Here is a 21,415-nt window from a genome sequence, read left to right on the forward strand (position 1 = left end):
AAATTCGTCACGCACAATGTAGATGTAAATTTAGGTGCTATGAGACTGACATATACGAGCGTCAATTTTAACATAAAATTGAGTCATAATAGACGCGAAATTCAGCTCAATCAAACGTACTTTTCGTCGAGTATTGAACTATTCAGTCTCGGAGCACTTAATTTTACATGACATGTTTGTTAACGTCTCATTCTTTATGCCAAAGATGGATTCCGTCACGTGTAAAATTAGGTATTTCTAAGTGTGTAGCTCTCAACAACTAAGGTTGAAGCACTAGTCATGGCTATACGTTCATATTATGTTGTGTTCCAGTTTTGGCCTATGGGAATTCCATAGGTCATAATTCGCAACACGCCATAATAGGAACGTATAGCCATATCTGGTACATCCACCCTGCATAATATAATCTCTATATTTACATGGAAGTTCACGAACTCGGGGTTCCCTTTCTATGGCTTCATTTAAGTCATCACCTTCTTCATCATCAAATCCAGCAACATTCTCTTCTAGTTCTAGTTCGTTGATAAAAGACGATCCTATTTCATTATCGTAGTGTTCTTGAAATAGTTGTAAGTGCTTCAGATCCTGCATTGATGAGGTTATTACAGATAGCAGAACTTTCTCTCTCATATTGTTTCCCTGTTCCTGAATCATCAACTGTTACCTATCAACTGCTGATCACTATATATCTGTTTCAGTCGAACGTTGTTTGCAGTTTGTTGGACTGTATCAAATGCTGCATTAATACTAGGTTGGTATCATGGTTGGTTGAACTTTCCCACATTTACTCGGGTTTTCTGTCAAAACATAGCTTCCAAATCTACCTCGACCAAACATGAGTTTGTTCAACTTGCTTGTCTCAATGCACCCCCATTGGAGCATTAGCATGAGCCTGATTGACCGCCCACGGTTGTTACTCTGTTATTGCCATATCAGCTGTAATTACACAGAGAACCAATAGACGATGCTTGGGACTAGCAATCATCCTCAATGTGTAAAAACTGGTGGTCTCAAGCTAGGTAATACCAGCGCCGGCCGCGCCCGCACACAGGTCAAGACAGGAATGGGTAGCAATATCTTGACGTGACACTCGCTTTGATGGAAGCCGAGAACATCTCTGCACTTCCACGAGGAATCACTGAGATGTTGGGTAAAAGGGTTGGGTTTGCAGCAGGGTTCGTTTTTATTAACGATAAGCTGAATTGATGTATGAACGATCATATAACGCGAACGAGCTTGGGATTGAAACTAACATTTTTCTACTCAGTAAGCAAAAACGTTACCACTAGGCAAACGAGCTCCTTTTAATCATCGAGTTGCTGTTTTCAGGGCTGGTAGTGATGATGCGATATAATAGTAGTGACTTTAGTGACTAAAATTAAGGAAATAGTGACCAAATAGTGACTTCTAAATAATTAATAAGTTACCATATAAACTTAGAAATTAAAATACGGTCTGATATTGAAATAAACTTTTTATGTCTTGGAACTTAAATTCAAATTTCATAAATTCCTCTAATTTATTCGAATCTCACAACGGAATCTCATGTCAAGTGCTTTTGAAGTGATTTGAATAATTTACTTTTGCTTACGTTATACCTGATGCCTAGTAAATAGTAATTCCTATTTTTTGTATGAGCTTGAACTTGATTTTACGTTCGAAATGTTTAAAATTTTGATATATCTAGGTAAATAACTTTGATAATTCGCTAAGAACTTTTCACAGAATTTCTTCAGAATGATCTCAAGAACTTTTTTAGAATAATTTTCCTTCTCTTAAACTTAGAGGCAAATAAGCTTTTACAAAAATAATATTGCATTCTTGAAATTCATTGCAAAACAATCAACAAAATTCTTGGAAAAAGATTATTTCGTAGTTGGAATTGCTTAACATGAAATATCAGAATTAAAGTGGACATTTGATGATGAGGAGATGAAAGTAAAGAGTTGATAGTTCCGTTTTAGTAAGGCAGTGTGAAATTTGTATATTGAAAGTAGAAAGCGAACAAAGGAAAATTTTGAGGAAGGTACGAATCGAGTAGAGCATCTCCTTTACCAAGCTCATCCGGTAATGAGGGATGGTGAGGAGTGTTTCCCCCTGCGTCGCCATCTGACGCAAACAACTACCCGTTTCGTCCATTCCTCAAAATTGTCCTTGCTCGCTGCTCCTTAGAATTAGCACTTAAACTCAGAAATTTAATAAATTTCTGCTTAGAATAACCTTGGAATTCTCCTCGGCATTCATTCTCCTTAGAATTCCCATAGTATTTCCTCAGAATTCTCAAAACAAAAATCCATCACAGAATAACTTTGAAACTCTTCTCGGAATTCCTTTGAGATTGAACCCTTAAAAATTCGATTCCATTGGAATTTTTCTCGGAATTTATTTCGAACTCTTTAGAATTCTACACGCTAAGATGCACATACGTTAAAGTCGGTAAAGATTACCTAGATATCGGTAAAAATTACTGATAATCGAAGAAAGTGCACATACCTAAATTATCGGTAATCATGGATTACCAATAATTAACGTTAAAAATTACCTAAATTATATTAAAAAATAGCCTATTTAAAGTAAAAAGTAACGATTTTTATCGGTAAAAATACCGATAATTTTAGATAATCGTAGCTAAGAGAGTATTGGAAGTATCTTCAGAAATCACCCCAGAATTCATTTAGAATTATCCGTACAGACCATTTTTGGAATTCACGGACTTTTAAAGAAATTTTCATCAAAGCTCCCTTAAGCAAAATACAGAAATAATTTTGAATTCATATTTAAATTCTTATCGGAATCCTCATTCAATCATCATAGAATTCTTCTCAGAACTCTCGTTAAAATCCACCCTCAATTTAATTATTTCCAAAATTGTTTTGGAGCTGAATTTTGCGTCTCTAATAATTTAAATAATAATCCAAAGCGACGCTCGTATGTGTTAAGCCAAGTTTAACTATATAGGAAAATCTGACTTAAGAGTTAAGCGGAGATGAAGAAATCGGTTCTCAGAGCACTAAATTTCACATTAGACTTTCGTCACATAACATATGTGGAAGTCGATAATCAAAAATCGATCCCATTTCAGTGATTTCAAGTGGTATAGAAAGACATCGATCTGTCAAATTGATTATACCAGCTGTAAAATGCGAAATGAAATCAAGGGGGTAGTCATTTCTATTAAAATAATTATTGCGTGGTTTACTTTTGAACTTATGTCTTGGTTTTTCCTTAACTAGGGGAAATGACGGCTTCGGCATGCCAGACTATTTTCGGCAACCCAAATTGAAACACTATTTTCACTGGATTTTCTTACGAAAACACTTCGCTAAATGCATGCAAACGATTCTTTATGCTTTCAGCTTCAATTTGACTATATTTTTACGACTGAGAAAAAGCAATTTAGCAGGGTTTTCTTGAAATGAAACACACGCACTACAAATTGTAGCTGATTTCGAGTTGCCGATAATAGAACAGCAGATTTACATGCAGTTCAAATGGAACGGTTGCCGAAGAAAAACTGGTTGCCGACAATACTCCCTCTCACTAGAGAAGATTGGAGCTTTGTAAAAGCGTTTCAAAACAGTTTTTGACAATTCTATCGACTGAAATTGTTTGAGCAGCTGGCAGCAAAAGATTGTAAACAAACCAATACTGCATATGTGTGCGTTTCTAAGAGAAAAAGGCTATAGAAAGAAGGTTGCTGCTTAGGCTGCCGAGAATACGTAAATTCCCCTATTTACGTCCTTTATTTATAACTAAATAGCTAGCTCCTCACCTCGCGTCACACAGCAAACAAATATATTAACGTTTGCAATCAAAAAAGTATGAAATTTTTTGCCGATTTTGTATGCAATGACGTGCCACCCAACGATTAATCCTGAAATGTTATTGTAAACCATACGTATTGTTTTTCTGTAGTTATGGCAAAAAAGTGGGGAAACTCCACGCCAATTCTTCTTCTAATCTTAAATCTTTTTGTATACTTAGAAGAAAAACAATTTTTTTTCGTTAAACTTTTTTTAAATGTTTGGAGCCAATTGCATCAACCTTTGATTTCATTTTGGATTCGTAGGAGGAAAAATGCGACCCCGCAAATTAGGATATCTGCATACATTTTGAACTCCAAAGAGAAGCAGCATCATTTTGCAACAAGTGTCCCGGTTTATGCGGAAATTATGCAGTGTTTTGAGCTTACCATCGTTCCATTCGCAAGAATTTCGAAAGCAGAACGATAAATCAAATCGAGTGCTTATCGATACCTGTAATACTCAAGGATTCAATCCTCCATATGCTTCTCAGCTGCGGCCTATTGAAAATGTTTTGACCGAAAGATCTAATCCAATGCACTAAAAAGTGGAAATATTGATCGAAAAGGCAAAGGAGGGGCGTTCCTAGCAAACTTTTTTTCGATCACTATGGCTAAGGTCCCAACCTGGGGCTCCCAGTTAGTTATCTCAAAGTTAACAGGAACGGCTATCAGAGATGAACTAGCCTTCAGCTAAAAATCTATCAAATAAAGATTTAAAAAAAGGAACGGCTATATTTTCTAGCAACAATAAGCACTATTTACAAACGAAAGTTATCGTTTGAATCTATTTTACATAGGATAAGTGTACTAGTATTGGCACTAGTGGTCCAGTTTTTGGCCCTAGGGCCATATTTGAAATAAATTTTAATGGTTTTATTTGCGTAGATTTCTGCCAAAACATATGTTCTTACCTTGTATCGAAACAAATTAAGAAAGAATGTTAAAATGTGAAATTTAAGATAAGGTCTGTTCGACGACCACTAGGGCCTAAAACTGGTACACATACCCTAGTTATGTTTCTAGATTTCTTAGAAGTTTTTTAACTTTTTATAAATGTCAACAGAATATTTCATGACACTAATAAGTTGACTTACTAATAGCACAATGAACAATTTTATTCATATAAAATATACAATTACACCTAATAAACGCAAACATAAAATCTTCGAATTGTTTGCATTCAATTTATTATCTTGTCAAGCTTCTGCATTCATGTTCCATCAGATGTCACTGCTGTTGTTTTCGGTGACATCTATCAGAAACTACACACAATATGTTTTACGTTACTTGTTCACAGAGGACACTGCAGTGCAAAACATGTCTGGTACCTCTATATATGCGTTTAGATTATTATTCGAAGTCCTTCCTTTTTTACACATTCACAAAATAGCTCACCCCTCACAGAATTTCCCGCCGAATTTTATGTATGGGGCGAGGCATAAAGTATTTTGTGCGCAGAATATGTAAAAAGGAGGGACTTCAAATGTTAAAGCAAATGTATATATAGAGGTACCAGACATGTTTTGTAGTGTCAGGTACTCTATTTTGTAATATGTGAAATTTTCTCTCCTAAATTTGAATTTTTTTGGCTCTCTGGGAGCTGGTAGTAAATCAAATAAAACTGTATGGGGAAAAATCATTTTTATTTAATTGTAGCTTGTTTAACAATAATTTCCGGGAAAAAATTGAACTACAAAGTCCTTGGAGGCGAACCAGCCTAAGGCTGAAAGCCTCCTAAATAAAGCTAAATAATAATAATAACTACAAAGTCCCTGATTAATTTCTTTAGGTTGTCGTTCACTTTTTTTGACCTGAATATGCACCGAAAGCGAATTATTCCCACTCCTCTCAATTTCTATATGGGGATTTTTATCACTTTCTACCAGTGGAACAGCGCCATCTCTGTGGAAGATGGTCGAACAAAATGATTAATTACATTCAACTATCGCAATTTACGCAATGAATCGAATGAAATTCAATCAGGTCAAAGAGACTTAGAAATATTGCATCTGTAAATATGCAATATTACTGGTTAATAACGCTCTTGATTGGCTTCTTACCGGCTTGAAAATGCTAGTTAAAAAAAACCTTTGATAAGCCCCCTGTAAAGCTGGTCGGAAAAAGAAAGGCCGCATTATCCGATTTTAATCATACAAGGTCTGTAACAGCAGGCAGCTTGCTGGTGTTAGAAGCAGACATGTTGTAAACAATGCTGCGCAAGCGAATTACGACGTTACGTCAGCACAACATTCCATACTGCGTACAGCAGACGTGACATCACAGGTAACAGCTGTTTCGTGTAAAAAGATAAAATCTTAGGTGAAATACGAACACCAAATCCACATTCAACTGTGTAATACCAATAAGTCAGTTTAGCCAGACCTTGTATGATTGACATCGTCCATTACCCTGACAATTTACAATTCGCCTTCACCCTATACCTCTTTACTCTTATGGTAAAATCCCATCCGCAATCATCAGTCTGTGCGAGAAACCTGGTGGACATTTCCTTACCTTGTCACTCCTATGCAAATCGCATAAGATACTATCAAGCTTTGTGTGAAGAGATAGTGGCTCGCTGGTTCTATGGTGGAGTGAAGAGATAAGACAAAGTCCGCTAGATTTCATGCACATATTTTCAGATGCTTATGGGATTTTACCAAAGAGTAAAGAGTTGTCGGGTCGTCGTCAACGTCAATGCTTACTGAGCATGCAAGCATATATCTGATTTTCTTTCATAAGAGCTAATGTCGCAAACGTAAACTTTTTCTGCGAATTTCCCGAGCATTACAAGCCACTCAAGTCAACTAAACGTAAACTGTGTAGAGGGAGACTACCCTATCCGATGGAATTGGTGGCTTACATGGAATGATTTTGAACTTCAAGAAATATACGAAAGAAGCCATTGTTTACGTTTTCGACATTGGTCCTTATGAACGCACAGTGTTGACATCACGACAATTTTGTTTTGACAGATCGATGGCCAACTATACCAGTTATACCACTGAGGCAACACAAAAAAGGGGTCAACTTTTAGAAAGTTGTTTTGCATGCAGTTCCACTTATGTTATGTGCTTTCGTAGTCTGTACTTTCGTATTCTTCTCTGATATATCTTGGTGTCATCCCTAGAATCTTTTAAAATTCTCTTAAAATTTATTTGGGATTTTTTAAAGTTCATAATCATCCTTGAAAGACTTTTGAAAATCTATAACAGATAAATACATTTGTAAAGTTTTCAGGGTTTACAATTTATTTTCTGGGAAGGAGGTATGTTTTCCCCAATTTTTATTCGAAATTGAAGGCATTTCCCAATAGTTTTCCTGGTGCTCTAAAGTTTTGCGGTTCACTGGTCGCCCTAGTTAAAATTTTCAATTTTTTAACAGATATGTATATTTTGTTAAAACTACTGTAGACTTTCTTAGTGCCAAGTACTCAATTTCAACATTTTGTTGATATTTTTAAATTTCACTCTATTTTAATAGTGAAAAAGTAACTTTAGTGACTATTTTTAGGGAAATAGTGACTTCAGGGACTTTTTGGTGTAAAAAGTTACTTTTTAGTGACTGGCTTCAAAATAGTGACCAAGTCACTAAAAAGTGACCTGCTACCAGCCCTGTGTTTTTATCATGTAGTCATATTAACAAATAAAACGATAGGCAAATCTTGAATGTGGATGGGTTTGAGATTAGACTCACGATGTTCTGCTCAGTAAGCAAAAACGGTCGCTGTAAGGCCACCGAGCCCTTCATATCACATCATACCGCTATTCGAGTAGTTGTAACAATTCAAACCTGGCACCAACGACGACGGGAAGTTTGACCATAAATCTCTTGAATATTAATATTCCTGGGACCGTATTTTTCTGCGCAGTAAGCAAGCCACAGCAAGCGATGATCTTTCAAATCCGAAAACTAAAAAGCACTTTGGTCCACTTTCACGTGACGTTATTTTAGATATGAAATACACAATATAAAAAATACCTAACTGGAGCGGTTACTGCCCGAGTTTTGCCACTACTAACAAGGCACACAAAATAACAAGGTCGAACATGCGTTCCTTTACTTACTGAAAACTCCTGTTCAGGGCCCGGTGAAAAATCCTATACTTCTGTAACGCAACACGAAAATTTTATCTACCAGCGATACTGGATTGAAAAGATAAAAATGAATAAAAAGGAACGAACTCACCAAGTTTAGCCAAAGGCAGCTTTAGATATGTTGATAAAGAAGTCCAAATTGTAGACGGTCCGCTTGAAGAAGACCAACATAAACTAGTCCGGTTTGTGGTAGAGCTTCACGGAATGTCTTCCCTCGATTTGAAATAAAAGATGTTCCGATGTAGTCGATTTTTGATGTGGATTGGCAAGCCTTTTCGTTCCCAATAGCCAGGTTCAGCAATGCGACTCAACGATGAGACGAATGATGGGACGTCAAGGTTAGAACATATTATATTTTACCACATATCTACGCGGATAAAACCATGAAAATTTATTTCTAATTTGATGTATGTCCCAGGGTGAAAAACTGGCACACATACAATAGAACTTTCTCTAAAAGTAATATAGAAGAAGGGTAGAAGGCAATGAACAAAAATGTTGCTTTTCCCATAGTAATTCCCATGTCTAGGATAAACGAGTTCAAACTTTGGAAGACTAATCAGGACCCGATTTAGAATCATCAGTTTGCATCAGTCTACTGTCTACAGTGGTTTCAAAACCGACCGTGTACTGTTTTTGTTATTCTTATGCCGCGGATACACTTGCATGACAATCTATGAACATGAGCATTATTTGTAAAATAATTTATGAGCAAATCCAAAAACTATACAAGTGGGACGATGGATGTGCTCAGCCTACCTGGAATCTTGGAACGATCTTGGAATTTGGTGTAGTAGTATGGTGTCCGTATGAAATTGTTTGGATAGCGAGGATCGAGGCTGTTCAGAGGAAATTCGTTCGTTACGCTCTTTGCCACCTTCCTTTGAATGATCCAACGAACCTTCCACCCTACGAAGATCGTTGCCAACTCCTGGGTATTGGAACTCTTGACCGTAGGCGGAAGATTAAACAGACAGTTTTTGCAGCTAAAGTGCTGATAAGCGAAATCGACTCTCCCGGGATGTTGGCTGAATTCGAAATCTATGCACCTGAAAGAGTTCTAAGATTGAGGAGTTTCCTGCATCTCGGACCCCGAGCAGCTTATTACGGATTACATGATCCAATGTGGTTCAGAGGTATACTTTGTCTCTAGTAACAACGGTTGTTGAAATAACAATCCTTTCCCTCCTCGATCACCGTAAGGACGTGGCCGGCGCCGTTATTGCCCTCAAAAATAAGGATTCTCCGGATTTTGTACACTAAGAATGGATTGCTAGTCCCGAGCCCCATTCATATGGTTCTTTGTGCAAATTTCGCTTCAGCAACTACTGAAATGTATGGTCACAGACAAACAGACATAACACTCATAAGTTGTTCATCGAACAAGCATTTAACGGTCAATTTGAAAGTATCTCAGTTGGTAGTACTGCGCATAGTAAATTCCCTTGCGTTTGACGTTTACACACTACCACCATCTGTTCAGCGTATTACCCACCACAGTGTACTCAACAGATGGCGGTAATGTTTTAGCGACGATGTTTTACAATGAGAAATATTCAATGTGTTATGTCTGTTTGTCTGTGGTATGGTCGTCAATGCTCATGAAGACCATATTATTATTATTATTATTATTATTATTATTCGGAGTTTATGTTTATAATTGTTCTGTTGTGTCCTTTTTATATTGTTCCTTGTATTTCGAAAAGATATGGAGTTTTGCCTAATAACATGTTTGGTCGGGCTACAAAATGGTGAATAGACAACCTGGAAGGAGTGGAATACCTAGCTCTGGTCCTCACAAGTTCCTACTTCACGCCACCCCGAGTCATATGATAACAAGAGACTACCAGCTGAAACATGGACACAGCTGGGTGGCGTAGCCTGGGCAATGTTGCCTGTCCGGCAATAGAAAAGTGAAGAGGTCCGACACGAACACTGGCGCTGTAACCATAGTACGGTGTTAGAGGAAATGCTTAATCAAACCCGAGCGTCTGTTCACCAGGGAGGTGCGGCTTAAAACGGCGTCTGTTCTCCATGATAGGAGTGGCTGATCACCGTCCAAGTGCCAGCGTGGGACTCTAAACAGAGCTGTGCACGATGGTCCCCCGGCGAGACAGGGGGTTGGAGCAGACCCAACAAGCCGCCCAGGAAAAAACAATTTTGCAAATACTGAAGAAAGAAACACGGATCGGAACAATCGGCACAGACCTAGACGACTTTTTCGGACAGCAGAGGACAACAAGGCCTTAGCCTGATTGGTAAGGTAAGTAACATGTTTGGCCAGGGGAAAGTCCGTAAAGACAGACACGGCAGTTAAAATGGAAACTTGCTGCTTTAAATAAAAAATCTTTGTAGGATTAATTCAGACCAACAATCTTTTAACATAAGCTAAATGAAGAAGTTTGTTGATTTTATAAGAATGAAGTGCTAAATTTATCCTAAAAAGATTTTTAATTTGGACCAGCAAGTGTCGCATCTTTTTAGCTGAGTTCGTCTTTCCCGAATTTCCCCTACATATAGTAATAATCAATTTCTTAGAGAACATCGAACAATCAATCAAACACAAGAAGCTTTAGGGGAAAGTGGCACAGTTTGGTCCACCAAACCAAACCATTCTAAATTCAGAGAAAAAATCTAATGATTACCAATTAAAACCAAATGGATAGCTTCAAGCCCTACTTACATCATGAATACAAATTGGATATTAATGGTAAACGTTTGAAAAGGTTTTAAAAATGTTCGTTTTGTAACCGAAATAAATCCGTTGGGGCAAAATGAGCACCCTATCGGGGTGGTCTGAGCACCCTAGTAAACAACCGATGAGAATATTCTGTTTTCATGAGTATTTAAGAAGGGTCAACAATGAACGGTTTTAGCATAAAAAGATTTAAAAGAAAAAAAAAACTGTAGGATAAATTTAATTGAAGAAATACTGTCTATTTAAGGCAATATTTTATCAGTTTTGTAAATGGCTGATTTTTTATTTTTGAATAATTTAAGTAGAAAATAGTTGAACAATAAGGGGTGCTCATATTGCCCCGAATATTTTATAAAGTAAAAATTTAATATTTATTGAAAACTAGAAAAAAACATCAGGAAACCCTGATTGATCATTTACATAACTGCTGAAGGAATATTAACGGAAACTTTATAACATTTTGGACATTTCGGGCTAGTCTAACATCTTTTTAAATTTTCGCACTACAGAAAAGCAAAATTTTAGACTAAAATGAAATTGTTAATTCAAGTAGACTTCAAAAATTGAGCCTGCAACAATTGAAATTGAGCCAGTCGATGAATTCTACATTAAGTGTTTTTCATATTGATTCATATTGACAATCACTTGTGTCGTAAGTTGTTGATTTTTTGTTTGGCAATTATTAACTTTCGCACGAGCATTCCTCATTACATGCCTAAGTAACCATCAAGCCCATTAATGCAAAAAGTGTGGTGACTCTCCATTTGATTTGCACGGAGTCACCTCACTCGCGGTAATTTTTGTCACCCCACTAGTGACAGCGAGTCAGTTCACCTCACCTCAATCGCGCCGCAGAATAATATAATAATATAATCCCCCTTATTCTGCGCCGCGATTGAGGTGAGGTGACTCGCTGTCACTAGTGAGGTATGACTCTCCGTGCAAATCGAATGGAGAGTCACCTCACTCGCGGCGCAGAATAGTCCTCAATGCTGATATAAGTCTGGTATAAAATTTAAAAGCAGTATAATATCAGCCTTATATTACAGAAAGGGCCCTTATCGGGTTTTTACCTGGGTTGCTGGTTACTTGAGCAGTTCAGTTATGTTAACTGAAGTGTTTGATACAAAATGGCGGTATTGAGGCAAACACTTTCAAATAGAAGGTTCTGTTAAAATCCAGCAAAAACTTGTTCCGCCATCATGTCCCCTCCCGGCAAATGTGCTATAATATAAAACATCAATTCTCTATTACTTTTTCGAAGAGACGTATCAGCTTTTGTAAACAATGCATTTGATTATTGGTTTGACGTAACTGGTAGCTCGCCCACGCATGCTAACACTACAATTAGATAGGAAAAATTTCTCCCCTACCCGATAGTGGTGTTAGTATGTGTGGACGAGCTACCAGTTACGACAAACCGACGATCAAATGCATTGTTTACAAAAGCTGCTACGTCCCTTGGAAAAATTAATCGAGAATTAGGTTTATTTCCGCATAGTAAAGTAACCACGTGACTTCATAAAAGGTTAACGTTAAAATTGCGCGCAATCGTCTTCCCGCCTCTAGCAATCCATGATCTCAGTTGTTATCCTTCATTCTCAAAGTAGTGAGAGAGAATACATAGAGAAAGAGAGCGCGATGCGGCTCATACGCAACGTTGCCAAAATTTAACGTAAGCTCGTTTTGGCACCGCGCCGTGCAAAGCTGTTTTCTCCATTTTTTCGTGAATAAAGTACGAAAGTCGTCGATCAAGCAAAGTGCACCAAATTATGCATCAGATTAAGTGCACGCTAATACATCGAAAATTTAGTTCAGAGCTGTCCAATACATGCATACATGGGCTGTCTGTAACTAAATGACATTTTCGTGCATTTCGAGAAAAATGCACCCGCTTGGAGAATCTATTATTGGCAAATCAAAGTTGGCACTCGTGGAGAATAGAAGAACTATGAGAGTGATGATGGTTTCAAAATTTTCCACGGGAAGGTATACGAGTACAATCTTAAAATGCTTGTATTTTGCAAATGGAGCATTTTATTTAAATCTGGTTGATGCTACGTTGATGTAGACAACTAAAGGACTACTCAGTAGACATATAATATAGAAAAAATAATTTCTTTTCAGATTGTTAGGTGTATATATAGATTTCAAGTTTTCTACCACAGTAGCAGCAACCAGATTTAAATAAAATGCTCCATTTGCAAAATAAAAGCATTTTAAGATTGCACTCGTATACCTCCCGTGGAAAATTTTGAAACCATCATCACTCTCATAGTTCTTCTATTCTCCACGTAACCTCTTTAACACCCCACTTCGATCATTTCTACGTGGCTCACGTCAATGTCAAATTAAATTTTGATAAAATTTACGTGATTTTCATGTTCGTTGATGCTAAGGGAATTTCACGTAAAAAGTAAGTGATAATCATGCACACTCTACAACATATACACGCCCAATCTACGTGAAAAATCACGTAGCTCATTCGAATGCTTCAAATTTCATGGTAGTAAAATTGATAAACATATCATGTCAGGTTCACTGGAGCTGATGATGAATGTGACAAAATTTTCACATCAAACTTCTATGTGCGGTTGTGTGATTGTGGTGTGCTTACGTAAAATGAGTTTACGTGATTTACATGTATGAAAAAGTGATTCAATATGGCGGCATCGATTTTATTAGTGGAAGAAGTGATTCCTTAACAGCATACTGCAACTATTTGAAGGTATTTTTATATTATTTCGCTTTATTTGAAATCCGTCATGCGTTGTTAATTTCGATTTGAGGGGCTGGATTACAAGATACAATTCATGGGCATTTTCCAAAGGTCAATTTAGCCTGACTCGGCAGTAAACAGTGCAAACGGATATTGCATCTGTATCGAGATATGAATTATCATGATCAATTAAGTGTTGGAAAAGCGAAATGGTTAGTATTAACGTTTCAATGACATAACTTGACGTATTAATAAAAAATGCTAACAATGTATAAATATTCTTTTTTTTTGACAAAATGGAAAACAGTATTTGTTAGATCCGGTAAAGATCACTTCAAATCACGTCAACATTACGTGCAAATCCATTCCAATTATAGTGGAAACCACAGAACGTAAACGTAAGATGAACAGTATTTTCCAGTAAATATCATTTCAAAATCACGTAAACATTACGTGATAACCGCTTCCAACTTAATTGGAAATCACGTTATATTTACCTTACTGTTCACGTTGACCGCTAAATGGGAATATTTTTGGCTACATGGTATTAACGTAAATGTTACGTGAAAAGTAGTATGGACGAAAGCTACCTATGTTTTCACGTAGATCGGACGTGCATATTTTTTGGAGTGTACGTTTCAACGATGCCGTTTGTTCGCAACCATTGCCTTCCCACAAAGCACGGTGAAAGAAGCAAGACTAAGCTATAGATCGGTTCCACGGTGGGGGTACGCGAGTACCAGTTGGGATGCTTGACGATAGACTATCGGTATCGGTAGAAAAATCAACATCTGATAACAACTAACGAATTATGCCATTCTGCTTGTGTTGGGATAGGTGGTTACAGTACACATATGGACGAGACGCCACCCAAAGCCTAAAGTGTACTTACCGGCACTTATCGATCCACCGTTGTTCCCACGCCTTCATGGCGGCCGTCTTGGCCACACTAACTACACTGCTACACGATCCACAGCGGGTGCACCGGCGCAGCGAGGGCGGCTTTCGTCCGAGCTGCAGGTACATCACCGAATCGATAACGTTTTCATTCGAGAGGCCACCCTCAACGATTGGCATCTCTGGGCAGAATTTGAGAAATTCGTTCTCCACTCCATAGTCGCACTGTGGAGGAAGTTATATGTTTAAACTCAACGAAAAACGATAATGAATCATTTATTTGAGAAACCGCATAAAGTTCATGTGATACAAAACAGCAAATAGCCGAACTGAGATCCTACGTGGTTGCTCTACAAATTAATATCTAGGACCCTCATTCAAAATGGTTTCTCTCAATCAAATGTTCTAATATTTGTAGGCGAGGTGTATTTATCTAAGTGGATCCAAAAACTGCTTAAAGATTGTTGCGGTTTCTCAAATAAATTTTTTAAATAAATTCTCACCATGACGGGTAGGATAACATGCGGTAACAAGGGAGACGCAATCATGGTTCTCGATGGGACATACTGCAGCTGTGGAATGAGGACTTGATTCGGAAGGAGGCAACATTCGTCCAGTAGCAGATCGTCTGGCTCGTTTGGATTGAGGGACAGCTTGGTCAGCAGCCTGAACAATGTTCCTAGAATGTCCAAATTGTCCGCCGATCGGGAGAATACGGGTAAGCATTGTGGGTTCAGCAAACCCCAAATGCGGATCATAACCAGCAGTTCGCGGATGCTATTTAGCGCAATGATATCTTTGCTAATGTCGTACTGCAAGATATTTTGAAATGAAGATTACATATCCATTAGTTCATTAATTTGTAATGTAACTTACTCCCTGAGATTTATTTGACATGAAAGATCGGCTCTCCGGTAGCTTGGCTAGAATGTTTAAAGCCAAATCGGCAACCCACTGAATCAGTTGTTGCAAACTCTGAAGTGTTGAGCGTTCCATGGTGAATTCCTTTGCTTCTACGTTGAGCAATACCTTGTCCACGTCTGGAACCGATTCCGAAAGGACCACTAGGCGAAAGAAAACAATTATGACTATTGTTAAAGCCAAAAACTAAATAAGTAAATCAAGCTATTCTCACTGGCTAGATTTTCGGCAGGTCCCTTGTCGTGCGGGGTCAAATCAGAAGGACGCAATAAACTCTTGAACGCTATCAGAATTGAATGTAGAATCAGTAAATTGGACAGATCGTGAGCCTTCTGCTGTCCGGAGATTGACAGCCTGTATAGAGCAATCTTCATCGTAAGGAAGTTTACGTAATAATACTGTTGAACATTGGGCGGTTGCCGGTGGAAGTTCTCCGTAAGTCTTTCGAGAACGTTTTCTAAGATTTGCGTTTTTAGTGTCAGTAGAATATCCAGCGAATCCAGACCAGTGACCAAACAATACTCCAACAGGTTAACATTTTGCACGATCAGTGCTGGTGTCCCAAGCTGATCCTGACACATGAAATTACACCGATAGACGTACAGCTGACCAAAGGTATCTAGTGCTACGAACAAGTGACCCAAGTGGGTCACGTCGATGGCGCCTATTTTGACTCCCAATCTTATCTGCTTGCTGGAGTGATCATTCGGATCACGAATCGACACAATGTTTGCGCAAGTCAATCGTTTAAAGGTGTCTCGCTGCAAGCAGTGGATACTGTTGTCGCTCATCGCCAGATAAACGAACGAACAACTTAAAAAGTTCAGTTTAGTCGTGCAAACTTTCACCACTTTCGTGTTGTACATATACTGGCTTTTGCTAACCCAGAGTAGCGTTTTGAAAGACTCACTCTTGTTGCTCTGGAACAGCTTGTGAATCGGTGTAGCTTCTTCCGTTAATTCCCACTGCTCAACGAAACACCCCCCACCGGTATGATTGGAAGCAACAATCAACGAATCGGCGTCCTCATTGAATACCCACTGGACATGCGCTAGGCGCAGATCCTTCAAGTCTTTACCCAAACCTTCCGCCAGAAAGAAGCTAGGAAGAGCCGAACTGTTAATTTCCAGAGAATCATCACTCTTCTTGACTGCAACCCGGAAGCATTGAATCATGCTTGAGTTGGAGGACTTTGTGTCCCCGTTTCCGACTACTATCATGAAGTTACCACCTGAAAATCAAAACAATTTCAATTATATCCAATTGCACATTCGGTCCTTACAATCACTGACTTTTCCCATAGCAAATATCGGCAGTCGTATAGAAGTTCCTCGTAACCGCCAAGCTTTCCGTGACCGGTACCAGCAAGACTGGTTCTTGCATTTTTTGAATATTGGCATTGGACTCTGATGGAATGACAAAAGCCCCCAGCATGCCAGTGGCCGACACGATTAGCACTCCGTCCACCGGAACCCCTCCGAATTGTCTCACACTGGCCGCAAACTTCATCTTCTGGAACTTTTCCAAATATAAATACTGATCCTTCTTATCCGTTTGAAGGTTTAGTTTCCTGCCGTTGTGGAAGAACGACGCGGCAATAATGTTCTCCCCGGGGAACTTCACATTGTACACGGCTTTCCATTCAGACAGCAAATTGTCCTTCTGAACGAAAATTTGCACATATCCATTACGATCCCCTACCAACAGGTATCTCCCGAGGACGTCCCACTGTAGAACTGAAATGGGATACTTGTTCGAAGTTACCCGGTACGGGAACCATGGGGTATTCAAGTCCACCACGTAAATATGGAAACCCCAACCCTGGATGGGGGATGGTTCCGTTAGCTCGTTGGTCGTAGTGAAGGCAAGCACATTACAGGAAGAGGGGTTGCAGAGAAACTCAAAGTGTTGTCTGGAATTAGTCGATTTCGGTTTAATTTTAATTAGAAGTGAACAACCCTGATAAGTGTTACTTACTGCGCTTCGCTGAAGCTGAAGCTGCCGGTGTTCACTTTACGGTGGGTCGTGTAGAGAAGATCCATTTTCACGCCGGGTGCAAGGAACTCTTTCGGAGGTTACGGTTTGAACAGTTTCCAAGCAACTGATTGAACACTATTTTTGTCAAACGCAGAAAATTAAAAAAGCAGTAGAAAATATCACGAACAATATTTGTTTACGTGACCGAACCATCAACAACGCAAAGCAGCAACTGCTACTGTCAAAAACGATGAAGTAATATTCGCGTGCACGAAGCTTATGTAGCTCTTTACTCCTACGGGGAAATCCTATAAGCAACTGACAGTCCGTGCGTAAATCATAGCGAATTGTTTCTTATGCGGTCACTCCATCGACAAAATCCCATAAGAAACTGTCAATGTGCACCAATCGTGTTCTCAAAATACCTAAAGCATAAACAGCATAAACGAAAAGAACAAACTGATCACACTGGTTCATTTTGTATTTATGTAAACCATATAAACAAACATTCATCCCATTCATCGCGATGTTGATTATGCAAGTCTTTCTCTGACATAAAACGTGAGTGTCAAAGAAGACGAATTTCTGGTAAATTTTAGTAAGTTTAATATAAAATAAATGGTTCAAATTAAGGAATCCATCTTTCCCTCCTCTCAGTAGAGCAATGCGATACGGACGATCCAGATTGCCGGAAATCTTCCTAGTTGTAGTATTCGGCATTGGTGGAGGATTCTACGCGTTTCAGCCGGCATTCAAACAGTACCAGATCGAACAGACGACGCCTGTAGGGACGGGGAAAGTCGAGGGAGGCAAAACTACTGCACCACAAGCAAAGTAGAAGTTTGTAGAGTCAACGTTGGAATAATTCAGGGTAATGCCATTTTTTTAAGGATTCGATTACAGCTAATACAATGTTTGTGCATTTTCAGATGTCCACCTTGGTCAATATGTACCGAGTGTTGCGGGGTTCTCCCGCAGCGCTTCTCGGAGGTGCTATCCTTATCACCGGATCCGTGATGTTTGTCGTCAAAAGAGTGTACGAACCATACGCAGCTCGAAATAGACGAGCCGAAGCGGAATACATAGCGGAGTATCTGTTTCGGAAGGAACAACAATCGCGTGGCGTAGAGTTCCATGATGATAAAGAGACCCTTAAAGAATAGAGTACTGTTTAATTCGCATTAAAATACAAATCAAGAGTATGTAATGAGAAAATGACGTGTGATATTCGAATGAAAACAGGGCCCAGTACAAGATAGTTTGCATCTGTATTAAAAAAAGAGAATTCTAAAAACTAAAATCCAAAACGAACACGAGCAAAATATCATCTTCAGAGCCTTTACGACCTACCTCAACTAGAACCGCCTGACATCTTTGAGAACCCGCACCGAAATGTCGCCCGATGCAAGCGATAAATCAGCCATACTGTCATTCTCGACGCTGTCCTCCGTTAGTAGCGTTTCTCGTTGATACCTCAGTCTTCCTTCGTGCCGAACGACCATTGTGGGGGAGTTGTTGAGCAATTTGTGCATTTTTTCGCCACCCGGAATCCGCACCGGATTGCGTTCATCGAGGACGTGAGCACCGCGGGAACATACCACACCCTTCCGAGGAAGTGACGAACTGTACGTTGTAGAGTCAACTTCCTGCTGCATCAAATTATCCTTGGAACTCATCACGCTGTCCCGGTTGTCGTTCTTGCTATGAAGCACATCGATCAGATTATGGTTGGCGCAGAAGATTCGAGCTTGAAGTGTCGTTTTTGGAGTCTTCTTGATGTATTCGCCGATGGGAGAAACGATGTGATCAAATTTTTTAGCCGATTTAGGCAACGGAAATCGACTGACTGGTTTTTTGAACGTTCCACAACTACTAGGTCCGGCGGAGGGTGCAGCAGTTGGCTTCTTAGCGGAATTAGAATTGCTTGCGCTGTATGAGAAGAGGGTTTGTTTAGCACTGACAGAAGTATGTTGGCTCGCTTTTAGGTACCGATTCGGACTGATGGGGGTTACCGGAGTTGTGTGAGAGGCTACCATAGTTTTCTTCATGCTTCCTGTTGTTTCCTTCGGCTGTTCGGAGATCGATTGTTGCTGTGCTTTCTGCTGTTGGAGAATTTTCATTCCCTGGCGCATCATGAATTCCATCTCCTCCATCGTATCATTAAAATGATCCGGTATGGCATCCAGTAACGGTGATCCAACTTCTTCACGATCAATACTATCTTCCTGACAGAGAGGATCATCTTGCAAGCTATCACTGTTATTGAACAGACTACCAGTATCCATCCTTGCACTGTCAGCCAGTAGATAATCTCCAGAATTGTCTTCATTCTCAGCTTCGCTGTCACTCGAACTCAGCACAATAACATCATCATCGTCTTCTACAACCTGTTCCTCAACATCAATCGACTCATCTCTAGCTTCAATGCTAGTCTTCTCTACTGTTGTAGCATCGAAACCAAAAACCGAATCGGTAGTACTGTTCACGGTCGATTGTTTACTATGGTCATAGGTCCCATCATCTGCCGTACGGTATACCTCGCTTCCGGTCTCAATTGAACAGTCATCGCTCCCGTTCAGGTTTGGCTTCGTAGTGATGTAGCTCTCGAGGGAAGTGTTCTTCGAGTTGGCACTAGCAGTAGTTGTTTCGTTGATAGTGGCTTCTTCAATAATCGTCGATGGACGCAGCATGCGCATACGTTTTACCGGGGAAAGTGCCTTGCCTGGAGCACACTGGACCATCGTATTTTCCCACAAACACGAAGGCTCTTCGACATCGTCCAACTGCGTTATATCTCCCAGTCCCATCGTAACGTCGTTAGAAGCTGAAAATGTAAGGCATTAATTGAATTCTTCTTGGTCAACAACTGTGTACATTGACAGGTACCTTTCTGTACTTCATTCGAATCCACTCCTTTCGGTTTATTCTTTGAACTGCTTTCCAAAATTCTTCGAATAGCTTCTTCGTCTTCATCGCAGCGTTGCGTCGAAATTCCCAACTTGCTAAGATTCATCGAGCAGAGTCGTTCCATTTCTTCAAAACTTTCATCCGTTGTTTTACGCATCGAATCGTGTTCAATAAAGGTGGAATCATTCCCAGGGAACTTGGCACTGCCCGCATCTCCACTTCCAGAGAAACGCGATGATGCAGAAACCTCTTCCGCAGAAACATCTTCAACGAGCCGGGATTCCATCATTTGCTTCCGCTTCTGATCGATCATCGTTTGGAAACTGTCGTCGATTTCGAAAGAGGACTCATCCGAAGTGTCCGGATCAATCTCCTGCTGTTCTAACGGCATTTTCCTGTGGCATTCAAAATAAACAGAAATTCATTAAATCCATTCTCATCGAATCAACAACAATCTCAACTTTCTGAACATTTTCTTGCCAACATATAGACAAAATTTGGAAAACGCCATTTCAATCAAATCATCCATTTACGGAGGAAAATATTTTATAAATTAAATTCCTGACAGAAACTGCTCAACTATAAAAAAAAGGGTTACTTTGACCACATCACAGATACTTACTGCAATCTCCGTAGATACTCCTTTACTTCCTTGATGGTCGGTGTCCCGAAATAGATGGGACATTCATCATCGGATGCGTTGACGTTGCTGTTGTCGTTGGACATTATTATGTTCCCACAAAATTTCAATCACACCTTCAACAGTATCCGAGAATAATGAAACAATCCTACGGGAAGTCCGGATTAGGTTGCAGTTAGAAGAATTAAATGGATTTGCAACTGGACCATGAACCTCAGTCGGCCACTTTCCTAATCAGGTGAACAATAAGACGCACAGAACAAAACGGTTATTTTTGAATCAACTGTCAATGATCGTTTGTTTACGTTCATTGCACGAAAACTGCGCGAAAATGGGCCCCGGCAAACCAATGAGCTGGATTACCGAGGTGAAGCAATCGGTTAAGTTGTGTGTGTGTGTTGCCGGCAAACATCCAGTCCCTCGGCGCCTAATACATAGGTGCCACAGTCGGAAGAAGTGTTAGTTTGTTTACTAAAATGAACCATGCCCATTTTGTTATGGCATGTTTGCTATAAGAAATGCGCCTCGTGTTTATTAGCGAATTTCACATCAAAGATTGATTAATTGAGTAGGAAATCAGTTTGGCACGGCATTTGTGACCAGCATACACCTTCCGGTAGTATGAAACAGGTCAAAAACTGTTCAAATCCGCAGATAAAATTTTTTGTTTTGAATTTCTGTATAGCAAAATAGTGAACTTTTCGTGAACATTAACGGCAAAGAACTCACCAACACTGGGAGACCGTGAGTTCCT

At 39.4% G+C, this 21,415-nt stretch overlaps 2 protein-coding genes and 1 long non-coding RNA gene across 5 annotated transcripts in view; 1 reads left to right on the forward strand and 2 right to left on the reverse strand.

The window, feature by feature from the left end:
* Window positions 1–17,319, reverse strand: part of MED16 (mediator complex subunit 16) — a 78,160-nt gene extending 60,841 nt beyond the window's left edge. The window contains exons 1-6 of one of the 2 annotated variants that reach the window (XM_065225010.1): window positions 17,115–17,318; window positions 16,430–17,049; window positions 15,352–16,368; window positions 15,093–15,280; window positions 14,720–15,028; window positions 14,212–14,441 (exon numbers count right to left, since the gene is read on the reverse strand). In XM_065225010.1, coding sequence (XP_065081082.1) covers window positions 14,212–14,441; window positions 14,720–15,028; window positions 15,093–15,280; window positions 15,352–16,368; window positions 16,430–17,049; window positions 17,115–17,179 — 2,429 coding nt within the window. In that variant the 5' untranslated portion in view covers window positions 17,180–17,318. Of the gene's footprint in view, window positions 1–14,211; window positions 14,442–14,719; window positions 15,029–15,092; window positions 15,281–15,351; window positions 16,369–16,429; window positions 17,050–17,114 lie in introns of both variants that reach the window. The other variant, XM_065225011.1, reaches the window with a different exon arrangement.
* Window positions 17,320–17,649: 330 nt separating this feature from the next.
* LOC135703705 (uncharacterized) lies at window positions 17,650–18,269 on the forward strand. Of its 2 annotated transcripts, none has more exons than XR_010517749.1 (3): window positions 17,650–17,712; window positions 17,772–17,985; window positions 18,044–18,269. It is a non-coding gene; the product is annotated as an uncharacterized LOC135703705 (long non-coding RNA). The 2 variants fall into 2 exon arrangements; XR_010517750.1 differs by having other exon boundaries at window positions 17,680–17,702.
* Window positions 18,270–18,393: 124 nt separating this feature from the next.
* On the reverse strand, window positions 18,394–20,857 carry sip2 (septin interacting protein 2). The gene is made up of 3 exons (XM_065224985.1): window positions 20,644–20,857; window positions 20,001–20,416; window positions 18,394–19,938 (listed from the first exon to the last, which is right to left on the reverse strand). The coding sequence occupies exons 1-3, from the start codon at window positions 20,745–20,747 to the stop codon at window positions 18,470–18,472; spliced, it is 1,989 nt and encodes a 662-aa protein (XP_065081057.1). The 5' UTR covers window positions 20,748–20,857; the 3' UTR covers window positions 18,394–18,469.
* Between the last annotated feature and the right edge of the window lie 558 nt (window positions 20,858–21,415).

Source organism: Ochlerotatus camptorhynchus, unplaced genomic scaffold (assembly GCF_037179485.1).
Source record: "Ochlerotatus camptorhynchus isolate MF236.1 unplaced genomic scaffold, CSIRO-AGI_Acam_v1.1 ptg000220l, whole genome shotgun sequence".
NCBI lineage: Eukaryota > Metazoa > Arthropoda > Insecta > Diptera > Culicidae > Ochlerotatus > Ochlerotatus camptorhynchus.

Bases quoted from the DNA above. Each gene is read 5' to 3' on its own strand.
- sip2 (XM_065224985.1), bottom strand. From the start codon at position 20,747: ATGTCCAACGACAACAGCAACGTCAACGCATCCGATGATGAATGTCCC. The intron at 20,417-20,643 runs GTAAGTATCTGT...TGAATGCCACAG, and splicing joins GAGTATCTACGGAGATTGCA to GAAAATGCCGTTAGAACAGC. The intron at 19,939-20,000 runs GTACCTGTCAAT...TTACATTTTCAG, and splicing joins TTCGAATGAAGTACAGAAAG to CTTCTAACGACGTTACGATG.